Raw genomic sequence first — 22,184 nt, forward strand, 5'->3', positions numbered from 1 at the left:
TACAGATCCATGAAGAGATTTTTTCACCCTCCGATCTCTTCTGAAACAACTACTAAAAGGTATACTTGGAAAGAAAATAAAATAAAATCTAAGGGTAGAGTAAAATGCAAAGGAAAGTGATGAATTTGGGTAAATTACTGAAATTGGTCAAATATGTTGGGGAATTTTGACTCTAAAAATATGAAGAGAGAGATGGAATCCATATGCCTAATGTTTTGAACCTAACAAGTCAGAAGCACAATGCATTTGCCATCTGTAGGTAGCAGTTGGTAAGTAATTAAAGACTGCTAAGATCCAGAAGTGTTGGGAGAATCGATGGTGAAAGCATACTCTTTTCTTTGTATAAAGAATTAACTCAGTCTGTAAAATGTGCCATTGTCAGTGATAATGCACCATCTATGATCTGGCGCTTCGTGGCTGCACTTTGCCCAGTTGATTGTTTCTATGCAGTTTTCCCTAGAACCAGAACTTCAGACTTTTCGCTGGGTGCATGGCTTCCTAGATGAAAATTTAAATTTCTTACTCTCCTTGGAAGCTAGTGTAGCCATATGACTAAGCTCTGGCCAAATGGAATGATATTGAAATGTCACATTTATCCTTTGGCAATTGTATATAACCAGAACTCAAGGGTTCCTAATGGACCATAAATACTAAGCCAGTTGCCAAGAATGACAGAACAAGATAAGGGTGGCCTGAGGCTGCGACACCATATAGCCTCATTCTTTTCCCAGACAGCTTAAATTTCTATTTTATGTAAGGTTACAATGATTTTGTTAAAACCAAATTATTTCTATCTTACATAAGTAGACTTATTCTTGAGAGATACAAATCGTTAGTCAATTAAAAAATTTAAAAGGAGTGGGATGAAGAGAATATTACCACTCAATAGCATGTAGCAAAAGAGAGAAATAAATGCCTGGTAGATAAAACAGAACATAGGAAGACAAAGAGTTCAAGCATGTGGGGATCAGAAGAAGTATAAACATATTTGTTGAAAACAAATCTAGATAATTTTTTAAAACCAAAGATCTAAAACAACACATCATTTTGATAATAGATAAATGATATTTACCAGTAACAAGACAAAGAAAGAACAGGCATTATCTAGTGACGAAAGGCGTTCTTTTCCAAGAAACGTCAAGTGTCGTGAGGTTGCACGCACCGAGCTACATAATCTTTGTTCCACCATGCAAACATAGACAGAATTAATGAGAAAATGTATGAAAACTGCAAGCATGACGTGGAAACAACCCATTGCAATCAGAAACACTGCAGAGCAAGTAGATGATGTTCCAACTTGTGAACAATGGGAAGAGGTTGTTCAGAACGGGGTGGGTTACGTAAGTAGGAAACCTGGCCTTTTCCTAGGGAGTTGGTGAAGACTTCCTTGATGAATGACATTTCAAAAAATATGTCGAGAATAACTAGGAATTAATCAAGGTGAGGGGGTGGACAAAGCCAAGGCAGAGGAATGTGAATGATTTGATTAGAGACAGAGGAGAAAAATTACACGATTGAAGGCTGGGAAATTCCGCACAAATCATATCATATAAGCTCTTCTCTGATCCTCTCCAGTTTACCTCAAAATGTCATATTTGAGAAAAGAAAATATCTTCAGCTCAAAAATAAAAGCCAGGAAATTTGAGAAAGACAGCAGATGCAGGGACTTACTTTTCAATCAATGTTATATACTTTTTTTTTTTTTTTGACAGGCAGAGTTAGACAGTGAGAGAAAGAAAGAGAGAAAGGTCTTCCTTCCATTGGTTCACCCCGCAGTGGCCACTACAGCTGGCGCTGCGCTGATCTGAAGCCAGGAGCCAGGTGCTTCCTCCTGGTCTCCCATGCAAGTGCAGGGCCCAAGCACCTGGGCCATCCTCCACTGCACTCCCGGGCCACAGCAGAGAGCTGGACTGGAAGAGGAGCAGCCAGGACAGAACTGGCATCCCAACCGGGACTAGAACCTGGAGTACTGGTGCCGCAGCCGGGGGATTAGCCTAGTGAGCTTCGGCGCCGGCCAATGCTGTATACTTTCAAATAAAACAGGATTAAATTTAACCGCATGATGAATGATGTTCAAAATGTATACAATGTTTAGATGCAAAATAGTGTATTATAATCAGCTATCGCCATTCACTTTTAGAGAAATTCTTGCATTTTAGTCCTTTCCTTTACCTTTAGTAATAGCAAACAGTAGATTTTGGAATTTGTGATTTGCCACTAATGATACTAAAGTGTGCTTAGTGCTATTATCAGAATTATTCAGAGACTATGTCTAAAATTTTTTTAAGATTTATTTTATTTACTTGAAAGACAGAGTGACAGAGAGTGGGAGACACAGAAAGATAGGGACAGACAAGAGGGAGAATGATCTTCAATCTACTGGTTCACTCCCCAAATGGCTGCGTTGGCAGAAGCCGGCTGGATGGAAGCCAAGAGCGAGGAGCTTCTTCTGAGTCTCCCATGAGGGTGGCAGGGACCCAAGTAACCAGGCCTTTTTCCACTGCTTTCCCAGATACATTAGCAGGAAGCTGGAATAGAAATGGAGCAACCAAGACTCAAGCTGGTATTCTGATCTGGGATGCAGGTGTTGCAAACAGTGCTTAACCCACTGTGCCACAACACAGGTCTCCAAACGTTTGTATGTAACAAAGGAATCACTCCAACATCATCTTTTGTGTCTCAGAGAGATTCCACTAGGCAGGGTCTTTCCAGAGGTTTTTCCTTATGTTACTATCTTAAAGAATTCTTTTTAGAGATTGTATAATATTCTTTAGTACAGTTGCCTGACCATCTGTTTGTTGCTGAGGGTTGGGAAGTATGGTGTGGTGTGGTGTGGTTAGTGACCTGACATATACGACAGGTAAGCTATTCCAGCATTTTCACTGAATTGCGTGAGTTCACATGGGAGGATTATCCTCACTGTTCCTTCCTTCCCCGTGTCCTGTGACTACTTAACCTTAACGCGGCGCCACACACCTTCAGCATCATTTGGTTACGTATGTTGATTATGTATGTGTGTTCTTACACTTTGAGTGTAAGAAAGGATGAAGAGGCTAACTATATTTTAAAAACACGAGCTTCGGGGAGATGTACATTTTGGGTGTACAGCTTTGGAATAATGTGCTCTTGGTCAGCAGTTCCTGGCGATATGACTGTTGTGAAAGGCTGTACTTCTGCCTTTGGTTGTAACAGTTCTAAGAATCACACGTGCAAGAGGAAACCCTTGCATGATCAAGTAAGTAAGTTTCTGTCAATGCTAATATTAATTATTTCATTAATTGATTTGTATCTCTGTGTGTATATATATACATATATATGTCATGTGAACAGATAAATATCAGTTCTAAAGTAAACCTGTATTATACTGCCATTGCTTTAAGCTTCAAAAAGGCCTTGCCCACATATTAATATATTCAGGGCTACAGATGTAGTGGATTTTCACCTTTTGGCTTGCGATTCTGTCAGCCTTGAGATGTCTGTTGTCATTGATGTACAGTTATGGTAGCTTGGCTCACTGGCTAATGGGGAAATTTGAAGCTTGAAGCCCGGGTGAAACCTTCTGGAAATGGGCAGGGTTACCTAAGGGGGTGAAGAATTTTCCACACCAGTCATAAATGAGTGAGTGATCACTGAACACAAGATGAAAAAATGTGGGCTAATTTAGCCAGAGGATAAAAAGGAATTTTGAAATCTGTTATCTACTCACACCTCGTCCACTCCTAGAGGACCGTCCACATAGCTTTCCTCCCACCCTGTTATCCCCAGTCATCCAGCCTTGTGCTTTCCTAGGCCCTAATCAGCCCCCAGGTAGATTTTTATGACATAGACATCAGTCTAGGAAAGTAAGAATTTGTAATTCTGCCATGAAAGAATAAGCACAAGTTCAAGCATTTAAGAGGCAAAAATGATAAAATATAGTTTTATAAATACAAGTTTTTTTAAATTGCATAATATACTATTAGATGGATTGTTAAGACACAGCTAATTACACTGTTCAAATCCAACTGAAGAACATTTTCATATCCATTTTTTATGTCTTGCCTATTGATGATCTCAAAGCTTGTTCCTTGACATGTACTTGTTGTGTCACAAGGAGCTTTCAGGGCATTTAATACATACTTTAACAAGAAGAAATGAGTAAAATTTTTAATTCATAACATTGCATGTTATTTAATTCTGATCCTTTTGCACGATTAAAGCTGCTCTTTTTACCTGGAAGTAAAAAGAATGCTTTTGGAAATAATTTAAACAGTGAATGCTAAAGTGATACTTTTGATAGCTTATTTTTAACTTTTCTCTCTTTTTTTAAGAAACCTTTCATTTTCATTTGGAATTTTTCAGAAATCAGCATACTGGTAGGTATAGGTGCCTCGGCCCTTTGCGAGGCTTCCATCATCTACGTCTCTCAGGACACATTTTCAAGCAAGTGGCTTGTTTGTGCAGGGTCAGGAATAGCATGCCAGCCCGAGTCTAGTGCCATCTAGTTCTTCAACCAGTAAGTAGGAGTAGGTAATGAAAGGGATTTTAGTGGGAATTATGCACAAAGGTGTGTACAAGGGGCCCCTCAAGGATAGGTGAGGCACCCACCCGGGGTCTAGCAGCGAAGAAAGTTGTCACACCTTGTGTCTTAAGAGACATGGGAGACCCAGTGTAAATTGTAACCATGGGACAGTCTCAATCCCGTAGCCGTGATCAGAGACTTGCAGAATGGAGTCTCCAGGAGAGAAAAGGTAGACATATATTTTGACTTCGTTCTTCCAGTCCCTTTCGAGAGGGGAAGGAATCTAAGATGATACATTTCAAAAACCTCTGACTGATAGCACAGAGCAAGACAGAGATGGCCTGTGTGTGCAGAGAACGTCCAGCCCAACCTGCTGCCTTTCCCTCTCATCGAAGAGTCTTACCTTTTCTCTTGCTCTTTTCTCCAGATGTGAAAATTACTAAGTCCTGGGGACCCCATCACATCACTGGGAGAGACTGCCAATTTTGTCACCCTCCTTACAGAACCAAACACAGAATATTATCCACCACCAGTTCTCTTCATGTATGGTAGAGGAGGAAAATGGAGAATAGGGAGAGGAGGAGGGGAGAGGGAGAGGAGAGGGAGAAGAAGAAAGGGAGAGAGGAGGGGAGGGAAGAGAGGGAGAGGGAGGACAGGGAGAGAGAGGAGAGGGAAAAGAAATGATCGTGGAACCATTGCTACCAAAAGGCTCTTCTCTGTCAAGAAGACTGCATAGTTAGCCGTAGCCCCCTATTTCCACGTCCATTCCTGCCCCCTCCACTCTCCTGAGTGCTCGCCCATGACTTCTGGTGTGTCTGATTACTCCTTCCTTCTTTAACCTCGTGTGATGCTGCAAATACTAATTCCCGAAGGCTCTCAATGATGTCACCACCTTCATTTGGTGGTGGCAGGAGCCAACTGAGCAGCATGTCAGATAATGCAGCCTGGAAGACCACCCAAATGGCTCCTCTGGTTTCCAGCCCCAGTCTTCATGTCCATGATGTTGTGAGAGGCCGTCTGGGCAGAAGCAGGGGCCAAATAGTTTGCCTGAAGCAGTCTCATGTTGGAAGCCCTGCAGGGACCTCTGGTTCTGGCAGTTTGGGCCTTGTGAGGCAAAGGGAACACCATTGGTTAGTATGGGCTGAATGGAGAACTGCTTAGCGAGTTCTGTGTCTCTGTACATGTCACCACGGTTACAGCACACGAGGACTTGCTGAACAAAAACTAGGAAGACAGGAGGGAAATCCTTGGAGGACTAGGTAAAGAGCTACCAACGTCAGGGGACTGAGAACTCTCAGTGGCACTTAGCAGAACAAGATTATCTGCTCATTCTATGTCACAATATTCCTCCCACTGAACTCCTGTCCAAATCATCCAGTCTTACTCTTTCCAGATCAGCAAGCCCACCGCCCACGATGTAGAGTCCATCCGTCACTCAAGACGTATCTCCCCTCCCACACAGTGGCTGATGGTGTGTAATAATGGAATGAGTCTACATGTTAGAAACTGCCCCATGTATAATGAGCCAGCTGTGCCTGGTTGTTATTGATTGTCCCTGATCAGGCCCTGGAGACAAGTGGAAGAATAGACAAGTCGAGAATAATTGACAGCAAAAGAGGGTATGTTTCACATGAAAACGCTAGGTTTTTGGACTATTATGGATTGGATTGTAAGGTTTAAGTACCAGGCTGTGTGCATCTCAGCTTAGATCTGTTGTCAGAGCTTTCCTTTGCTCCTTGCCCTACTTAGAAATTCAGTGCCGTGAGTTACACAGTAGGGGGGTCGGGGCAGCCCATCCCAATGAGGTGGGGCTGTCATACTGCTCTCCACACTGACAGGCTCCTGGAAGCTTTACCAGTGTGACAAGCCTGACAGTGTGTGCAATGTTTATCTCCTATTTTTGATAAGTAAATGAATTACTGAGTTGTAGAAGAATATCACGGTAGTCCAGGTATTGTTCTTATTAGTTTTATTATTAAAGATAAAGCCTAATTATAGGATAAGTAGGGTCCAAGGGACTTAAACAGTTAAAATGTCCATTTTAATGATTGTGACATTGAGAAAGATGTAGGTATGACCGTGCCTGGTTGTTTGGATGCTCTGTGGGTTCCTGTGTGCCATAGTTATCTTGTTTGGGTTGCTGTTTGGTGCCCCCTGGTGGTGACAGTGTCAACACTGGATTGGACCCATCTGGATCATCTGTCACTGCCTGGGCATTGACTGTTCTTACTCCACCATTTCTTCCCACTCCATCAGACCGATTTTGGAGCATTCTTCCTTTGTAGTTGTTTTGCTTGTTAATAGTGGTTAATAGTCAAGTGTGTGCAGGGCTGCGGGGAACCTGTGCTCTGGTCACTGGGGCAGAGGCCTGGCCACACACAGCTCTGGCCTCTCCCCAGTGTGCATCTTGGAGGCCCACTATCTCACTGAAATGGAAGCCTTGGAGTGAGTGGCTATTGTAGGCTAAGTCTGAAATTGTTCAACGTTGCATTCTTTATGCTCTACCAATTGGAACTGAGCCACAGGATTGCAACTCTTTAGTAAAGGAGGCCAGAGAATGTGACTAGATGATGTTTTCAGGTAAAGAAGAAATGGCATTGGGTAACTGCCAGTACATCCCTGAGGTGTATATGTCCATAGTGTGCAAATAAATGCCTTTGTGTCTACAGGTACAGAGATTGGAGAAAATATGATTTGTGATTTAATATTTTTCCATCTAAAGTTTAGAATAAAAAATGCAAATATTTTAAAATAGAAAACTGTACATTGGAGTATCGAGGGAACAGCAAGTACACAAGCTATTTTGTTTATCATATATTATGTAAATATAATTTTATACACTTAATGTTCTTATAAATTCATGATTATATAATGTGTATAATAGATATGATATACCTATATATTTATGTGTCTGTTAGTAACTACAATAAGTGGAAAAAACACAGAAACCAGTCAGTTTGCATCATTTTGCCAGAATCCTGAAACTTGTTTGCAACAGGAGTCAGGTTCATCTCTTCTTTTGGAACAGAGGTCTCAGTAGAGGCCTCCAATGTCAGAGGCAATGAAATGGGTGTCAGAGACCCGGGGATTTGAAAGCCTAAAGCAAAACGCAAGCCTACGTACTTGGACAGTGCACAGAGATTGTGAAATTGCCTTTACCAGCCTTCACTCTTAAGTTTTTTTTTTTTAAAGATTTATTTATGTATTTGAAAGAGTTACACAGAGAGAGAAGGAGAGGCAGAGAGAGGGAGGACTTCCATCCGCTGGTTCACTCCCCACATGGCCGCAATGGCAGGAGCTACACTGATCCAAAGTAAGGAGCCAGGAACGTCCTCCGAGTCTTTCCATGTGGGTGCAGGGGCCCAAGGACTTGGGCCATCTTCTACTGCTTTCCCAGGCCACAGCAGAGAGCTGTATCAGAAGAGGAACAGCCGGGATTCGAACCGGCACCCATAAGGGATGCCGGCACTGCAGGCGGCGCCTTTACCCACTATGCTGCAGCACTGGCCCCCACTCTACCTTTTAAAAGAGAAGTAATCAGTGATGAAGGCTGATTAGGGAGAGTTGGCCTTCCTTGTAAAGGGTCTGTGCATGCTGTGGTGACCATCCTCTTCTCTCCACACTTGGTGGTGGAAGGAAGGAGAGCTGTTCTCTGTCATTTCGGTGAGTTTCCTGGTGGACCCTTTATCCTCAGTGACACGAGGACTTGCATTGCCATAGGGCTGCCTGTCCTAAGGATAAATGCCCACAGAAGTTTCTGCCTCTGGGTCTAGCAAGGTAAAACTGAGGTGTCTCCACTGAGCTGGAACAGACCTTCCATCGAAGTTCAGGCTCATGCCTGCATTGACTGGGCACTCTGCTGGCAGGAGTTAGCATAGACAGCTGGGGAGGAGAGAGAGGGTCCCAGATGAGAGGTGGATGATGGGAGGCAGGTTCTCAGAGGAGGATGGGCAGCCCAGAGTGGACATCCATGGGGAACCCGGCACGTGTGGAGAGGTGCAGATGAGTCTGTTCTGCAGGACAATGTCCACAAGAACCACTGTGGTACTGAAGGCCTGGCATCCTGCTCCACTATTTTTTTTTTTCTTTTAGGCCAATGGCTCTAGAAATGATGAAGAATAATGAATGAGTACAGGATAAGAGGGAGAAGACACAAACTTTCCTTTTTCTACTCCAGAAATCCAAAATTGAAGCAGGACCCCTGCTGGAGAATGAGTGTAAAATATGGACTTTCTAAGTTGCAGAATAATTAAACTGCGCTGGGTGAGTAATTCATGTAAAAATAGTTAAAATTACTCTTTGAATTTTTACTCGAAAATGGGAAATATTAGCCTCAAGGAACAAATTTAACATTGCAAAGACCCTGAGAATTGAGTGAAGCATCAAGTTTTTCCTTGCACTCTATCCAAGATCATTCAGTATGCAAGTTACATATTGGTATTAGCAGAAGAAGGTGAACTGGACTGTGTGGGAAAAGTGCAGTCTTGTCAGTCAGTCTATACATTTGTTTACTTCCCAAGTCTCCAAAAAATAAAAATCTCCTTATGAGTTCCTTAATGACATAACAATAGCAACTGTACAATCTAGTTTATAGTTTAATTCCATGATCAGATACTAATTGAATAAAATAATTTGATTTAAAATTATTTGGGTCGGGGCAGGCGCCGTGGCTCACTTGGTTAATCCTCCGCCTGTGGCGCCGGCATCCCATATGGGCGCCGGGTTCTGGTCCTGGTTGCTCCTGTTCCAGTCCAGCTCTCTGCTGTGGCCTGGGAAGGCAATGGAGGATGGCCCAAGTGCTTGGGCCCCTGCACCCGCATGGGAGACTAGGAGGAAGCACCTGGCTCTTGGCTTCAGATCAGCACAGCGCCAGCCATAGTAGCCATTTGGGGAGTGAACCAACGAAAGGAAGACCTTTCTCTCTGTCTCTCTCTCTCTCTCTGTGTCTAACTCTACCTGTCAAATAAATTTAAAAAAATTATTTGGGTGTTAAATCTTTCAGTTGCCTCCTGATTCATTTTTTCTGAGATGGTGGTAGATTGGGCATATGGGAAGGAGAAGGATGAACTTAGCTCTGTTGGCTACAGGCTGCTAATACCTAACATGGCCCCTATGTATCCCACTGACCCCACTATTCAGCTCTGGGGAGAGTCACCTCACCATGCAGTTTGGATCTCATGCCAAGTGGGGTGATTCTTAAGCTGGTGATTGTGCTGTGTAGGAACTAGGGGTGGCCCTCAGGGTCCAAGCAGAGGGCGCCTTCTGACTGGGCAGCTGTCCTACCAACACCGCTTTGATGTGTCAGTGTGGGAGGATGTTATGGGTCAGTCTGTGTGGTGGCATCTTTGTTCCCAGTGTCCTCTGTTTTGAAGCCCAAAGGAAGAGAAATGAGGACCTGCATTTAATTTCTTTGCTATCACTTTTTTTTTCTTTCATTCACTTTTTAAAAAAATATTTATTTATTTATTTATTTGAAAGAGTTACACAGCAAGAGAAAGAGAGGCAGAGAGAGAGAGAGAGAGAGAGGTCTTCCATCCACTGGTTCACTCCCCAATTGGCTGCAAGGCCGGAGCTGTGCCATTCAGGAGCCAGGAGCTTCTTCATGATCTCCCAGGTGGGTGCAGGGGCCCAAGGACTTGGGGCATTCTCCACTGCTTTCCCAGGCCATAGCAGAGAGCTGGATCGGAAGTGGAGCAGCCAGGACTCGAACCAGCGCCTATATGGGATGCTGGCATCACAGGTGGTGGCTTACCCACTGCGCCATAGTGCCAGCCCCCTCCCCTCATTCACTTTCTGGCAGAAAAATGACTATACTTTTGTTCTTCTCTGTTTCATATCTTTTTTCTACTATGTGTTAGACTGAAGGAGATGTATTCCATATCATAGTTTACTGCTAGTAACTTAGTCTCCCAGACTTGTTGTTGGTGCTTTAAATTAGGTCAGTAATGGAGAAATTTGAATCTGGAAGAAAACTTCTTTCATGTCTTACCTCTCAAAATAGGTGAATTTCACGATTTCAAAATGAAAATGTTCTGGTTCCTTCTTGTGCCTAAGTGGCATATCTTGTTTTTTTTTTTTCCCCCTAGGAAAATTATATACACGGTAGTAAAGATTTTGAGTTCCAAAAGGTATAATGCAAATCAACAATTTCCAAGTTTTTTGTTACGTAAGTTTTAAAGTTGCCTGATGTTGTATAGCAGTATAGTGCCCTTTGTTCTTTAGCCTGATTTCCCACTTGATAAATCTTGATTTAAGAATTTCATGTTTCAGCTTGGCTGTGACATTGTATCTTTCTACTTATGTTCTTTTTATTCCCTAAAATCATAGTCAGAAATTTAAATTTATAATGTTTGCTATCAAGTGGTACTTCCACAGTTAGCATCTTAGCCATTTGACCTGCTGCGTCTGTGATTTTGGGTATCACCTGTATTGGGCTGTAATGATTTGGTCAGCTCTAATTGGTTCCTATTAACATCCATTAACTATCCCAAGCAAGTGACTACAAATACTTTTTGAATACTTTGAATCTTTGTTTAACTATCTTAGTCTACAAAATTTCCCAGCATCTTTAATTATCTAAGTTGGCCACTTAGTGATTTTGGCTGCCTAATATGGCCAACCATTGATTTGATAGATTGATGTGATGGGTTTAGCCCCTCGGTAAGCAGCAATCAGAAAGTGTGCACTAGTGTATAGTGCAGATTAAGACTGAGTGTCAAAAAAAATTGAGGTCATTTGATTTAGTTCTCTGAATAATGAGAGGCTTTAATCTAATCACATCTAAGTAACTGACAGTCAATAAAAGCTTCCTTTAACAACAGTCAGATCATTACTTCGCAAAGCACTGGTTTTATTAAGCAGTGATATTAGTTGGCCTTGACAAACTGAAGGCTATGAGAGATCCAGAATGCTCACTTCCATGCCAGGTGGACTGTGGGTTCTACTTTACTAACCGGTCTGTTAGTAATGCATTTGGAGTTCTGCACAGGCAAGATCTCCCTCTTGAAAGAAGAAATATTTGAAAAACATTTAGAAAGCTTTCGTTCATAAAACATTTGCTGCATCCCATAAGGGCGCTGATTCTAGTCCCAGCTGCTCCACTTCCAATCCAGCTCCCTGCTGATGGCCTGGGAAAGCAGTAGAAGATCACCCAAGTGCTTGGGCCCCTGCATCCATGTGGGAGACTCGGAGGAAGCTCCTGGCTCCTGGCTTTGGATTGGCATAGCTCTTCTCTTCTTATTTTTATTTTTGTGAGGGTTGTGTCCTGGTTTGTGCAAACTTTTTTTTTTTTTTTGAAAGGCAGAGTTAGACAGTAAGAGAGAGAGAGAGTAAGGTCTTCCTTCCTTTGGTTCACCCCCCAAATGGCCATTATGTCCGGGGCTGTGCCGATCCGAAGCCAGGAGCCAGGTGCTTCCTCCTGCTCTCCCATGCGGATGCAGGGCCCAAGCACTTGGGCCAAACTCTACTGCCCTCCCGGGCCACATCAGAGAGCTGGACTGGAAGAGGAGCAACCGGGACAGAATCTGGGGTGCTGGCGCCACAGGCGGAGGATTAGCCAAGTGGGCCGCAGCGCCGGCCTTTTTTTGTCTTCTGTGCAAACTTTTGACAATCATATATTCTTATTTTTGCTTTTCTCATAGCCCTAGGATTTCTAAATGACTTTGACTATTTTCATTAGTTTATTTGCTTGAAATTTTTCCTAATGAAAGTAAATGTAATTTCAAATCTCAACACCAGTGTTTTTCAAATCTCCAGAACGGAGGTGTTACACCATTTTAGGATCATTTTTCTATCTCTCTCTCTTTTTAAAGATGTATTTATCCATTTGAAAGTCAGAGTTACACAGAGAGGTAAAGAAAGGCAGATAGAGAGAGAGGTCTTTCATCCACTGGTTCACTCCCCAACTGGCCACAAAGGCCAGAGCTGTGCCAATCCAAAGCCAGGAGCCAGGTGCTTCTTACAGGTCTCCCATGAGGGTGCAGGGGCCCAAGGACTTGGGCCATCTTCCACTGCTTTCCCAGGCCATAGCAGAGAGCTGGATCAGAAGTGGAGTAGCTGGGACTAGCACCGGCACCCATATGGGATGCCGACATTGCAAGTGGTGGTTTCATTTGTCACTTCACAGCGCCGATCCCAGTCATTTTTTCTAACCACAGTATATGTATGCACTTATAGTTTTCCATTTATCTTTGTCAGTTCTGCATTTAAGAGAGAGGCTCATCAGAAATCCAGGCTGGAAGCAGAGTTCTTGCCAGCTCCCATTCCTCCCATCAGACAAAGGGGCACATAGTGCCCTTGAATGCGTACTAAAAAATCCGGATTCTTGACTGTCACATACGATTTTTCTTTCTTTAATTCTTTTCCAGTTGTTGGCTGTGTATTAATGGTTTTTGCTTTATTTGATTTATCATTGTTGTATATTTGAACAGACAATTGAATGTGGAATAGTTTCCCAAGTAAATATGATACAAAGTAAATTAGTTATATAAAATCAAAAGGGACAAGAGTCATTGTGGACATAAGCACAGTTTACTTGGCTGGAGAGAGAAATGTAACAATTTATCTGAAATAATAACTCATTTTGGGGGAAATTGCCTAAAGCTTAATATTGTGCAACATCTTTTTATAGTCTTAAAATATGTGAGACTTATGTCTTCAAGTCATCTATCATACTCTTTTATGCTACAATTTTTATGGATTCATGCTAATATTTCCTCAAAAAGCAATTTAAAATGTTGCTAGTAGGAAATATAGATGTCCCAAAATTACTTAATCTTCCTCATGTTTGAGGAACAAAAAGGGTATTGAAGAAGTATGTGTTTTTATTTACAATAAAATTGAAATGCCCCAGTAATTTCTTGTAACACATTGCAGTACATAGTGAGATTGTGAAATTGTCTATGCACTACCACATATATAACATTAGAAATTGCAAGGATGTGTATTTTTAAGCCTAAAAATTGTATATATATAAATTACTTTTATTTTGTTTCTATAAATTTTTCCAGTGTTCAAGCCAGATTTTGTTATGCTCATTTCCCTTATTCTTTTTTTTTAAGATTTATTTATTTATTCAAAAGCTAGAGAGAGAGAGAGAGAGAGAGAGAGAGAGAGAGAGAGAGAGAGAGTTCTTCCATTCACTGGATCACCCTCCAAATGGCCACACTACCCAGGAATGAGCCAGGTTGAAACCAGGAGCTAGGAGCTTCATGAGAACCACGTGGGTGCAGTGGCCCAAGCGCTTGAGCCATCTTCTGCTGCTTTCCCAAGTGCATTAGCAGGGAGTGGGATCAGAAGTGGAGCAGCCAAAACTCAAACTGGTGCCCATATAGGTGTTGCATGCAGGTGGTGTCTTAACCATGTATGCATCAAAGCTGGCTGCAGTAAATCACTTTAGGATGTAAATCAGTCATAGTGCTGAACTATTGCCGGTGCTCAAGCTCAAAAAATAAGAGGTGTCTTCAGAAACTTCGTGGAAATTGCACGTTAGGGATAAGATATGCATGGATTTCAAAATACTTTGCACCAAAATAAACTCACTTTTCATTTAATACTTCCATAAGCTGTTTGGAGTTCTCTCGTCTGTCTGTATTTCAAATGCTTACGTTCACTAAGCAGCTTCTCAATTTCACCTTCCCTGTTTGCCTCAGCCTGATACATGTTAATACTGGTGACTTCTGCTTCAATCACTCAAAGCTTTCTCTTTACTTTGCCCCTTCAGTACTTAGTTTATGTGCAAGTAATGTACTTCTTTCACAGACCCTCCTAAAATAAATTAAATTGGTATTTAGATGGTTTAAGGCCTTACAGCTAATGGACCTCCAACAATGCTAATGTTCTATTCCATATACAGCCCTCTCACCTTCACCCACAAAGTGGGGATATGCTGTTGACTGGAGCAACATCAGTATGCTCTTGACACAGGTGTGCTTCTCGGAAAGTTAAGCATTTCTATTTTTAACATCATGCAGTCTACTCATAGTTTTCTACTGGAATTTTGAAAGCAATAATATGGACATTTCAGGTTTCCATAGGACAATGTCCTAGTTTTATAAACCACGTAACTAACCTCTCAGCAGGCAGTTATTTTAAGTGTTTACCATGATTACCATAGGGACTGAACTGAGGCTCAAGTGACATTATGTGTATTCTATTAGTCATACACAAATAGAACCCAAAGCAGGCTGTCATGTGTCCGTGAACACTGACTTCATACACAGTTGAAAAACAAGACCGCATGCAGGAGCGTGCAGACTACTTGGAAGAAAGCTCTGCTGATGGAGAACATGTGTATGATTTCTAGCAAAAATAATCTGAAGCATCACTTTATGCATGTATCGATGGGGAGGAGTAACAAAGACACACACCCCAAGGATCCCGAGAAATGGCTGTGAGCGGTTGAAAGAGTGCAGTGGAGCATGGGCCTGTTGCATTGTGGGAAACCAGGGAGGCAGCCAAGCGAAGAGGCAGACCTAAGACAGCACAGAGAGCTATGTTTTAAAGGCCTAAACATGAATGGACAGAAAGAATAATTAAAGGGTTTTCCAGAATGTATGTTCTGCATGAAAGTGGTAGTAGTGCTTTAATGTGAAGTGTAAGACGTCAGATTAAACAGATGGTGTGGAGGCTCTGTGGAATGGTTTTCTCAACTGAAGAGGTATCAAAATTCTGTTAGGCCCTAACTAACAGTGCAACAACTGAGCTATTCAGAGAAGAGGAAGAAGCCCAGAAAACTATGAGAATGAACGCTCAGAATGAAAACCAAAGAGGCTGTGACAAAATTCTTTTTGCTTTATCTGCTTGTTTTATTATATTGCATATATCAATACTATTTCATCATATATCAATACTATTTCATCAGTTTTTGGAATCTATGTGTTCTGTGTTATGGATAATATAAAGGTCAATTGATCATAGGACATCGTTACAGCTACTCTCAGTTTCACCTAAAGCACAGCAAACTGGGTTCTTCAGTGGCAAATTATATAGACTTTGTAATTCCAAGTTTTGGGGTTTGAGTGCTTATTCCACTAGTCACTACTGGTACAAACTAGGACATGGCACTTGGGCTACAGTTTCCTTGTCTCTAAAACTGATGTAACACCTATTTCAGAGAATGGCTTCAGGAATATTTTACATATAAACAGAAAAGAGCTCTACCAGGACATAGCAAACACTGCATGAATTGCGATTGTCACCTGCTCATATTATATTGCATTCAAATCCTTAGAACAGATGTGTTTTAGTACTTTGAAACTGTGTTGTCAAAAGGCAATATGATTTATGTATGTTGTAATATAAATGGTTGTCATCTGAAAATGGCTTGTTACTGTTTTTAACTTAAGATGGTATAAAAGTGATATGCATTCAGTAGAGACTCTACTTTGAATGTGGACCTTCTACTGGCCTCACATCATGAGGTATTGGTCCTCCCTTGCATTCAGGGAGAGGCTGTAGCTCCCACTCTGCAACATGGAGTCATGAAGGGAAGTGGCTGATTCCCTGTATGCTACTCTGGTGCTGAGCTTCGATGTTTGATAGGCTATGCATATTGAATGCATTTTGGACTTAACAGTTTCAATTTACTGTGAGTTTACCTAGACATACCCTGTCCTAACTCAGGGAGCATCTGTATATGATACCCAATGCATGTACTGTAAAAACAAATTCTAATGCTGTAGCACATCACCCTGCAATAAGATAGTCATCCTTTGGAAGCAAAACACAAACTATGTTAAGCATCATATTTTGTGTTAACTCAAGACATTATTTTTCTACCATAGATTTTCAAAAGTGCACACACTTCTCTGCACAAGAAAACAAAAACAGAAACTTTGATTTCCCAGAGCTTTCTCTATTTGTGATTATATTTTAGAATTTTAAGAGATTGAAACTCTGAGACCTAAGGACTTTGGGGCCATCTCCAGTCCAGTGTAGAGGATGCACATACAGTCCGTGTGGAGACTCTGAGAAAAAGATTCATTATGATTTAAGCACCCAAGCTCTTAGAATTTTAAGGAGATGGGAAAGCGGGTGATGATTCCAAGAAAACTGCTCTTCATTATTACATGCCTAGTATGAGCAAAACCTAGGAGATGATGCTTAAATTCTCTTCCCATCCAAACTTGGGTTGTGGGAGAGGATAGGACAGCTGGCTGTAAAAATAGGTTTTCCATCTTAGAGTATGCTATCTGTGGGGAGCAACTCAGACTAGACTGTTACTGGAATTAAGACTTATTCTGTGCATCTGTTCTCCCACAATATGGCGCTGAGAAGGGAGTAAACAGCTTCTACACAGCTGCCTCTCGCCAGCTTGAGTGATGAGCTGCAGGAGCTGATCTTGCTCCTGATTGGAGGAGAGCAGCCTACTCGGCGTGTGGGTAGAAGAGTTGGGATTGGTGGAAGAGGACTATAAAGGAGGAGAGAGACAACATGCACCAGGAACATCTAAGGGGAACTTCTATCTGAAGGAACATCTGAGCAGCTCCCGAGAGAGCCGGCTGGCGGTGTGCCGCTCCCCCGTGGAAGTGGGGAAAGTGGCAGGGGGAACCGCCCTTCCACGGAGGTGGAAGGGACAGTAGCCAACCCAGGAAGAACCAGCAGCAAACCCGGGGAGGGCCGAGCAGACAAAAGAACAGCGCAGGGTCCTGTGTCATTCCTCCACGAAGAGGGGGAGCGACATAGTGGTGCCGTGACTCGGATATGAAGCCTAGGCAGGGTTTAGTGTCGTTCCTCCATGAAGAGGGGGAGCGACATAATGGTGCCGTGACTCGGATATGAAGCCTAGGCAGGGTTCAGTGTTGTTCCTCCATGAAGAGGGGGAGCGACAGCTATCAAACTAAGTAAGCACTCTAATAATGTCATCAGTTTGTAAGACTTTGTTTTTAGTGTATAATCTTTAATGGTGTCCACCAAAAGCACCTCTTTCACCCAACCTGTCCTTGGAACACCAGATTCAGATACACAGGCGACCTCTGTTTATACTGTTAAGAGGTTGCAACGCACTTTCATTAGTGTATTCACAACCAAACTCTCTGTATTCCCTTTTTCCTTGCCACTGAAATCTACTTCTTGTTTGGAATCACTCTCAATCACCATTTCTTTATTTTCTGACCAATTTCCTCATATTCATTGATTAGGCCCTGGTGAATCTGTCTCCATTCTAACTTTAGAATGTGTCCTCTCCTCTCTGTCTTAACACCAAACTTCCTCGGATCAGATTCCTATCCTTTCTGTCCTGGACATTTGATTCATTTCCCTTTCTTATCACTTCCACCCAGAGTATCTCCAAACTCTTGTATGTGATCTTGCTACCATGAAGACCTGATAGTGTCTGACTCCTACCTAAAATAATGCAGTGGCATGGCAATCACTATAAAGTAAAATTCCAAAAAGTAACAAGTTTCCATCTGCCTTTTAGAGTTTTTCACAATACCAACAACATGTGCATTTTGTGTTCTGTTGGCCTGAATAGGGCATTCTTTTCCAAAAGTAATGCATTTATAGAAAGGGAAAGAGAGAAGTCATCTATCCACCGGTTCACTCCACAATGTCCACAAAGTTCATGGCTAGGTCAGACTGAACCTAGGAGCCGAGCCATGAGCCCAATCTGGGTCTCCCCCATAGGACACAACTACTTGAGTGATCACCTGCATTACCAAGAAGCTGGAATCAGAAGCAGAACCGGGACTCTCACCCAGTAACTCCCAGATGGGATGTGGGCATCCCAAATGGCATCTTAACTGAAGCCGAATACCTGCCCCTCAGGGAAGACTTGGCACAGCCATTTAAGCTGCTCATTGGGATGCTCACATTCCTAATCAGAGCGCTGATTTGAGTCCCAGCTGCTCTGCTTCTGATCCAACACCTACTGATGGTTTTGAGAACCTGCAGGTGATGGATCCAGTACTTGATTTTCTGCCACCCACGTGGGAGACCTGGATGGAGTTCCTGGCCCCTAGTATGTACCTGGGTGTCATGGTCATTTGGAAAGTGAACCAGTGGATGGAAGATCTCTCTCTCTCTCTCTCTCTCTCTCTCTCTCTCTCAAACAAATACTTTTATAAAATCCAATTATATGCCCGTTAGCAATCTATCCTGATTCCGTATTTATACATTTCTCTTTCAATAAAAATGTTGACTGTAGATGACAGAGTACATTCCATGTAGGATATCTGGTGCCAAACCGTATGCTAAAATGCAATAATCAACTTTCACAACAGCATGTGACATAATTTAGTCAATTTTCATTTTGTTGCCGATTCTTACAATTTAGAATTTAGAGATTACTGGTTAGCACCATTTGGTCTTTCAAAACCCTGAATCAAAGATATTAGAATTAAGTTTGTCAAGTAACTGAGAATTGTTTCTCTGGAATCAGCTGAGCTAGGATAATGTCTCTAGTTAACTCCACCATGCACTTTACCTAGTGTGATTTAAGATCACTGTAGCTTAGAATCACTAGTATTTGATCTTTTAAAATTCAGGCTTGTGGTCAAGCACTGCAACTATCCAGAAATGACATTGTGCTTTTTAGGAATGCCATACTACACCGTTAAAGTTTCTCTGAGTTCTTGAGACTGATATTAATCCTGCTTTTACACCATAGTGATGCCAAGTATTGCCTTTCCTGCTCTTAAAGCCACCTATACAAACTGATAATTCATTTGCTGTGTTGAGAATGCACTGCCCAACTCCTTTTACTATCTTCCTTTTTAAAGATTTTTTTTGATTTATTTATTTGAGAGAGTTAGAGAGAGAGGTAGAGACAGAGAGAGAGGTCTTCCATCCAGTGGTGCACTCCCCGGTGGCCACAACAGCCAGAGCCATGCCTATCCAAAGCCAGGAGCTTCTTCCGGGTCTCCCACATGGGTACAGGGGCCCAAGGAGTTGCCCCATCTTCCATTGCTTTCCCAGGCCATAGCAGAGAGCTGGATCGGAAGAGGAACAGCTGAGACTAGAATCAGCACTCATATGGATGCCAGGGCTTTAACCTGCTATGCCACAGTGCTGGCCCCCAACTCCTTTTGCTATCCAAGTTTGCATTCTTGACCTGCTGTTTGCATCCTCAGTCCTTAGTCTTCTGGATCTTCTCCTCATAACGTGGGTCTTTTCTTACAGTATTCAGTTTTCATTCACATTCATTTTCTGTCCTGCCCAACCCCTACACAACTTTGCCGACTCAGACATTTTGTCCATTAGCAGCTGGGTCAGGCTCTATTCTTGTGAACTCATTATGGTCTGGCAGTCAGTGAAGAACTCTAGACTAAAACCAAGCATTTTGATTCAAGAATGTAGGAAACTCCACATCATAAATTGAATGAAACTCAAAGGTTAAATTATAAGTCAGTTGTTTGAAATACAGGCTGCATTTTTCTGAAGCAAAACCAATGCCATAGTATTTGTTAGGTTTGCAGGTTAGTGTACCTCAATCAGAAAGAGTATAAAGACTGGGATAAAGAGAAGAATATGAACAAGTGAACTCCAGTGCAGGTGAAACATTTCCAGAGGCAGTTTTATTGGATGCTTGAAAAAAATCTAAGTAAATGATGCAGAATAAGTAAGAGATGTTATGTTGAGAAATCTGGAAAGAAGAGATAGCAACAGAGTGAGGTGAAAAGTATATTCCAGGCCTCTTTAAGACACAGGATTGATTCTAACCTATGGGCTTCAGCCAAGAGGAAATTGGTTGTGTTATTGTTATGATTTCAAGAATAAAATTTTGAGCATCTGTATTTACAGTGTGTGGTGTTTTGTAGTTTTTAAGTTGTCAATAGTGAGAGTTCTACTAAAAAATACAGATGGCTAAAATTACATGCACGCTCATTGTAGATCCTAACAATAGGTCTGATTGTTCCTGCTCCTGTTCTTCTATTGTGTTTTTACCTTCTTACAAATAATTCTCCACTTATTTGTTATTTATGCAGAATTTTATGTAAAACATTCTCATGAAAGTCTTTTTCATGTATGAGATTTAGTATAATCTTTATCTTTTTAACGTATACACATTTCTGAGTCCCCAGTTTCTATTCTGAGATATAACATTAGTGGTGTAATAGGATTTTTTAAATTTTTTTTTTAAATTTATTTGACAGGTAGAGTTATAGACAGTGAGAGAGAAAGACAGAGAGAAAGGTCTTCCTTCCGTTGGTTCACCCCCAAAATGGCCACCACAGATGGTGCCACGCCGATCTGAAGCCAGGAGCCAGGTGCTTCTTCCTGGTCTCCCATGCGGGTGTAGGGGCCCAAGCACGTGAGCTATCCTCCACTGCACTCCCGGGCCACACCAGAGAGCTGGACTGGAAGAGAAGCAACCTGGACTAGAGCCCGGCGCCCATATGGGATGCTGGTGCCACAGGCAGAGGATTAACCAAGTGAGCCACAGAGCCGGCCCAGGGGTGTAATAGGATTTTGACAACTACCCAATATAGATTATGTGAACTAGGAGAAATAACCAAGATACTAATAGTCTCCATTCAAGATATCATAGCATTTGTTTAACAATGATATTTCACATGCAATGTTTGTGTTTTAAAATGAAAATATTTCTTTTCATTTTCAAAATAAAATATCCTATCTTAAATATAATCAAAGTGAGTATATCACATATATTTGTGTATAGTACAGAGTTTGTCAGCCATTATTTGTTAGAAAAATCCAAGTTTAGTTAATTTTTTGAATCAGTCTCAATAATTAGATCTCAAAATGAAGATCAGGAAGTGCTTTAAACATGCTTAACGCCTTCTAAGCTGTTTTGTACTTTTCTATGTTGTCCGTCAGTGAGATTCTATGATTTTTAGCTGCAGTGGGTTGATGAGAATTTCTAAATTATTGGTGGTTTAAACTAACATAGGATAATGAAAATGTTCTAGCCTTTTGCATTTGCGTAGTGATCAAAGTATATTCAACATTTTTAGAAAATAACATTTAATATAGCTTATTTTAATTTTGAAGCTACTTCGCAGCTACAAGGAGCTAATTTATCAGATCATTGTTTTTTTTAGCAAATGGCCAAAAATCCAAACCTTTCTTTAGTATGGAGGAGATTGAAATGTGTATGTTACAAATGGATGCATTTAATGTCTTGACCATTTTATTGTGGTAAAACATGATATTGATTAGATAATATTTCATCAACTATCAGTGTTAATATTACTTTTTAAAAGATTTATTTACTTCAAATGAAAAGTGACAGGGAAAAAGAGTGAGTTAGTTAGTTCTGGAATCTGGTGGTTTACTTCCCAAATGCTTGCAGCAGGCAGGGCTGGAACAGGCTGAATTCAGGAGCCTGGAACTCCGTGGAGGCCTCCTATCTGGGTGGCAGCGGCCCAAGCACTGGAGTGATCATCCATGGCCTCTCCAGGTGAATTGAAGAAGAGCAGCCGGGACTCCAACCAGAACTCTAATATGGCATGCAGCTGTCCCAAGACGTGGCTTAACCCACTGGGCCGTAACACCTGCTGCGCTATTTGTTATTTTAAATCTCATGCTTATTTAAAAGCTTAAACAAGAGTTTTGCATGCAATTACTTTGTATCTTTTAAACAAAAATGCGTTAATTTTACATATATTGCTATCCATATTTTATTAAGTTCATCAATAATCAAATTATATTCACCTTATTTAAGTAAGATTTAACTCATTTAAAGCTAAAAATGGTTTGTGCATAACAGATGTCGGTTTGA

At 41.6% G+C, this 22,184-nt stretch overlaps 1 protein-coding gene across 1 annotated transcript in view; it reads left to right on the forward strand.

Annotated features, from left to right (window-relative positions):
- Positions 1–22,184, forward strand: part of LOC149124891 (tolloid-like protein 1) — a 342,676-nt gene that overhangs the window by 279,357 nt on the left and 41,135 nt on the right. Inside the window, exon 17 of the mRNA XM_089302008.1 lies at positions 8,594–8,764. Coding sequence (XP_089158134.1) covers positions 8,594–8,607 — 14 coding nt within the window. The 3' untranslated portion in view covers positions 8,608–8,764. The remainder of the gene's footprint in view (positions 1–8,593; positions 8,765–22,184) is intronic.

This window comes from Oryctolagus cuniculus, chromosome 8 (assembly GCF_051225735.1).
Source record: "Oryctolagus cuniculus isolate XC-2025 breed Fujian yellow rabbit chromosome 8, ASM5122573v1, whole genome shotgun sequence".
In the NCBI taxonomy this organism is placed as follows: Eukaryota; Metazoa; Chordata; class Mammalia; order Lagomorpha; family Leporidae; genus Oryctolagus; species Oryctolagus cuniculus.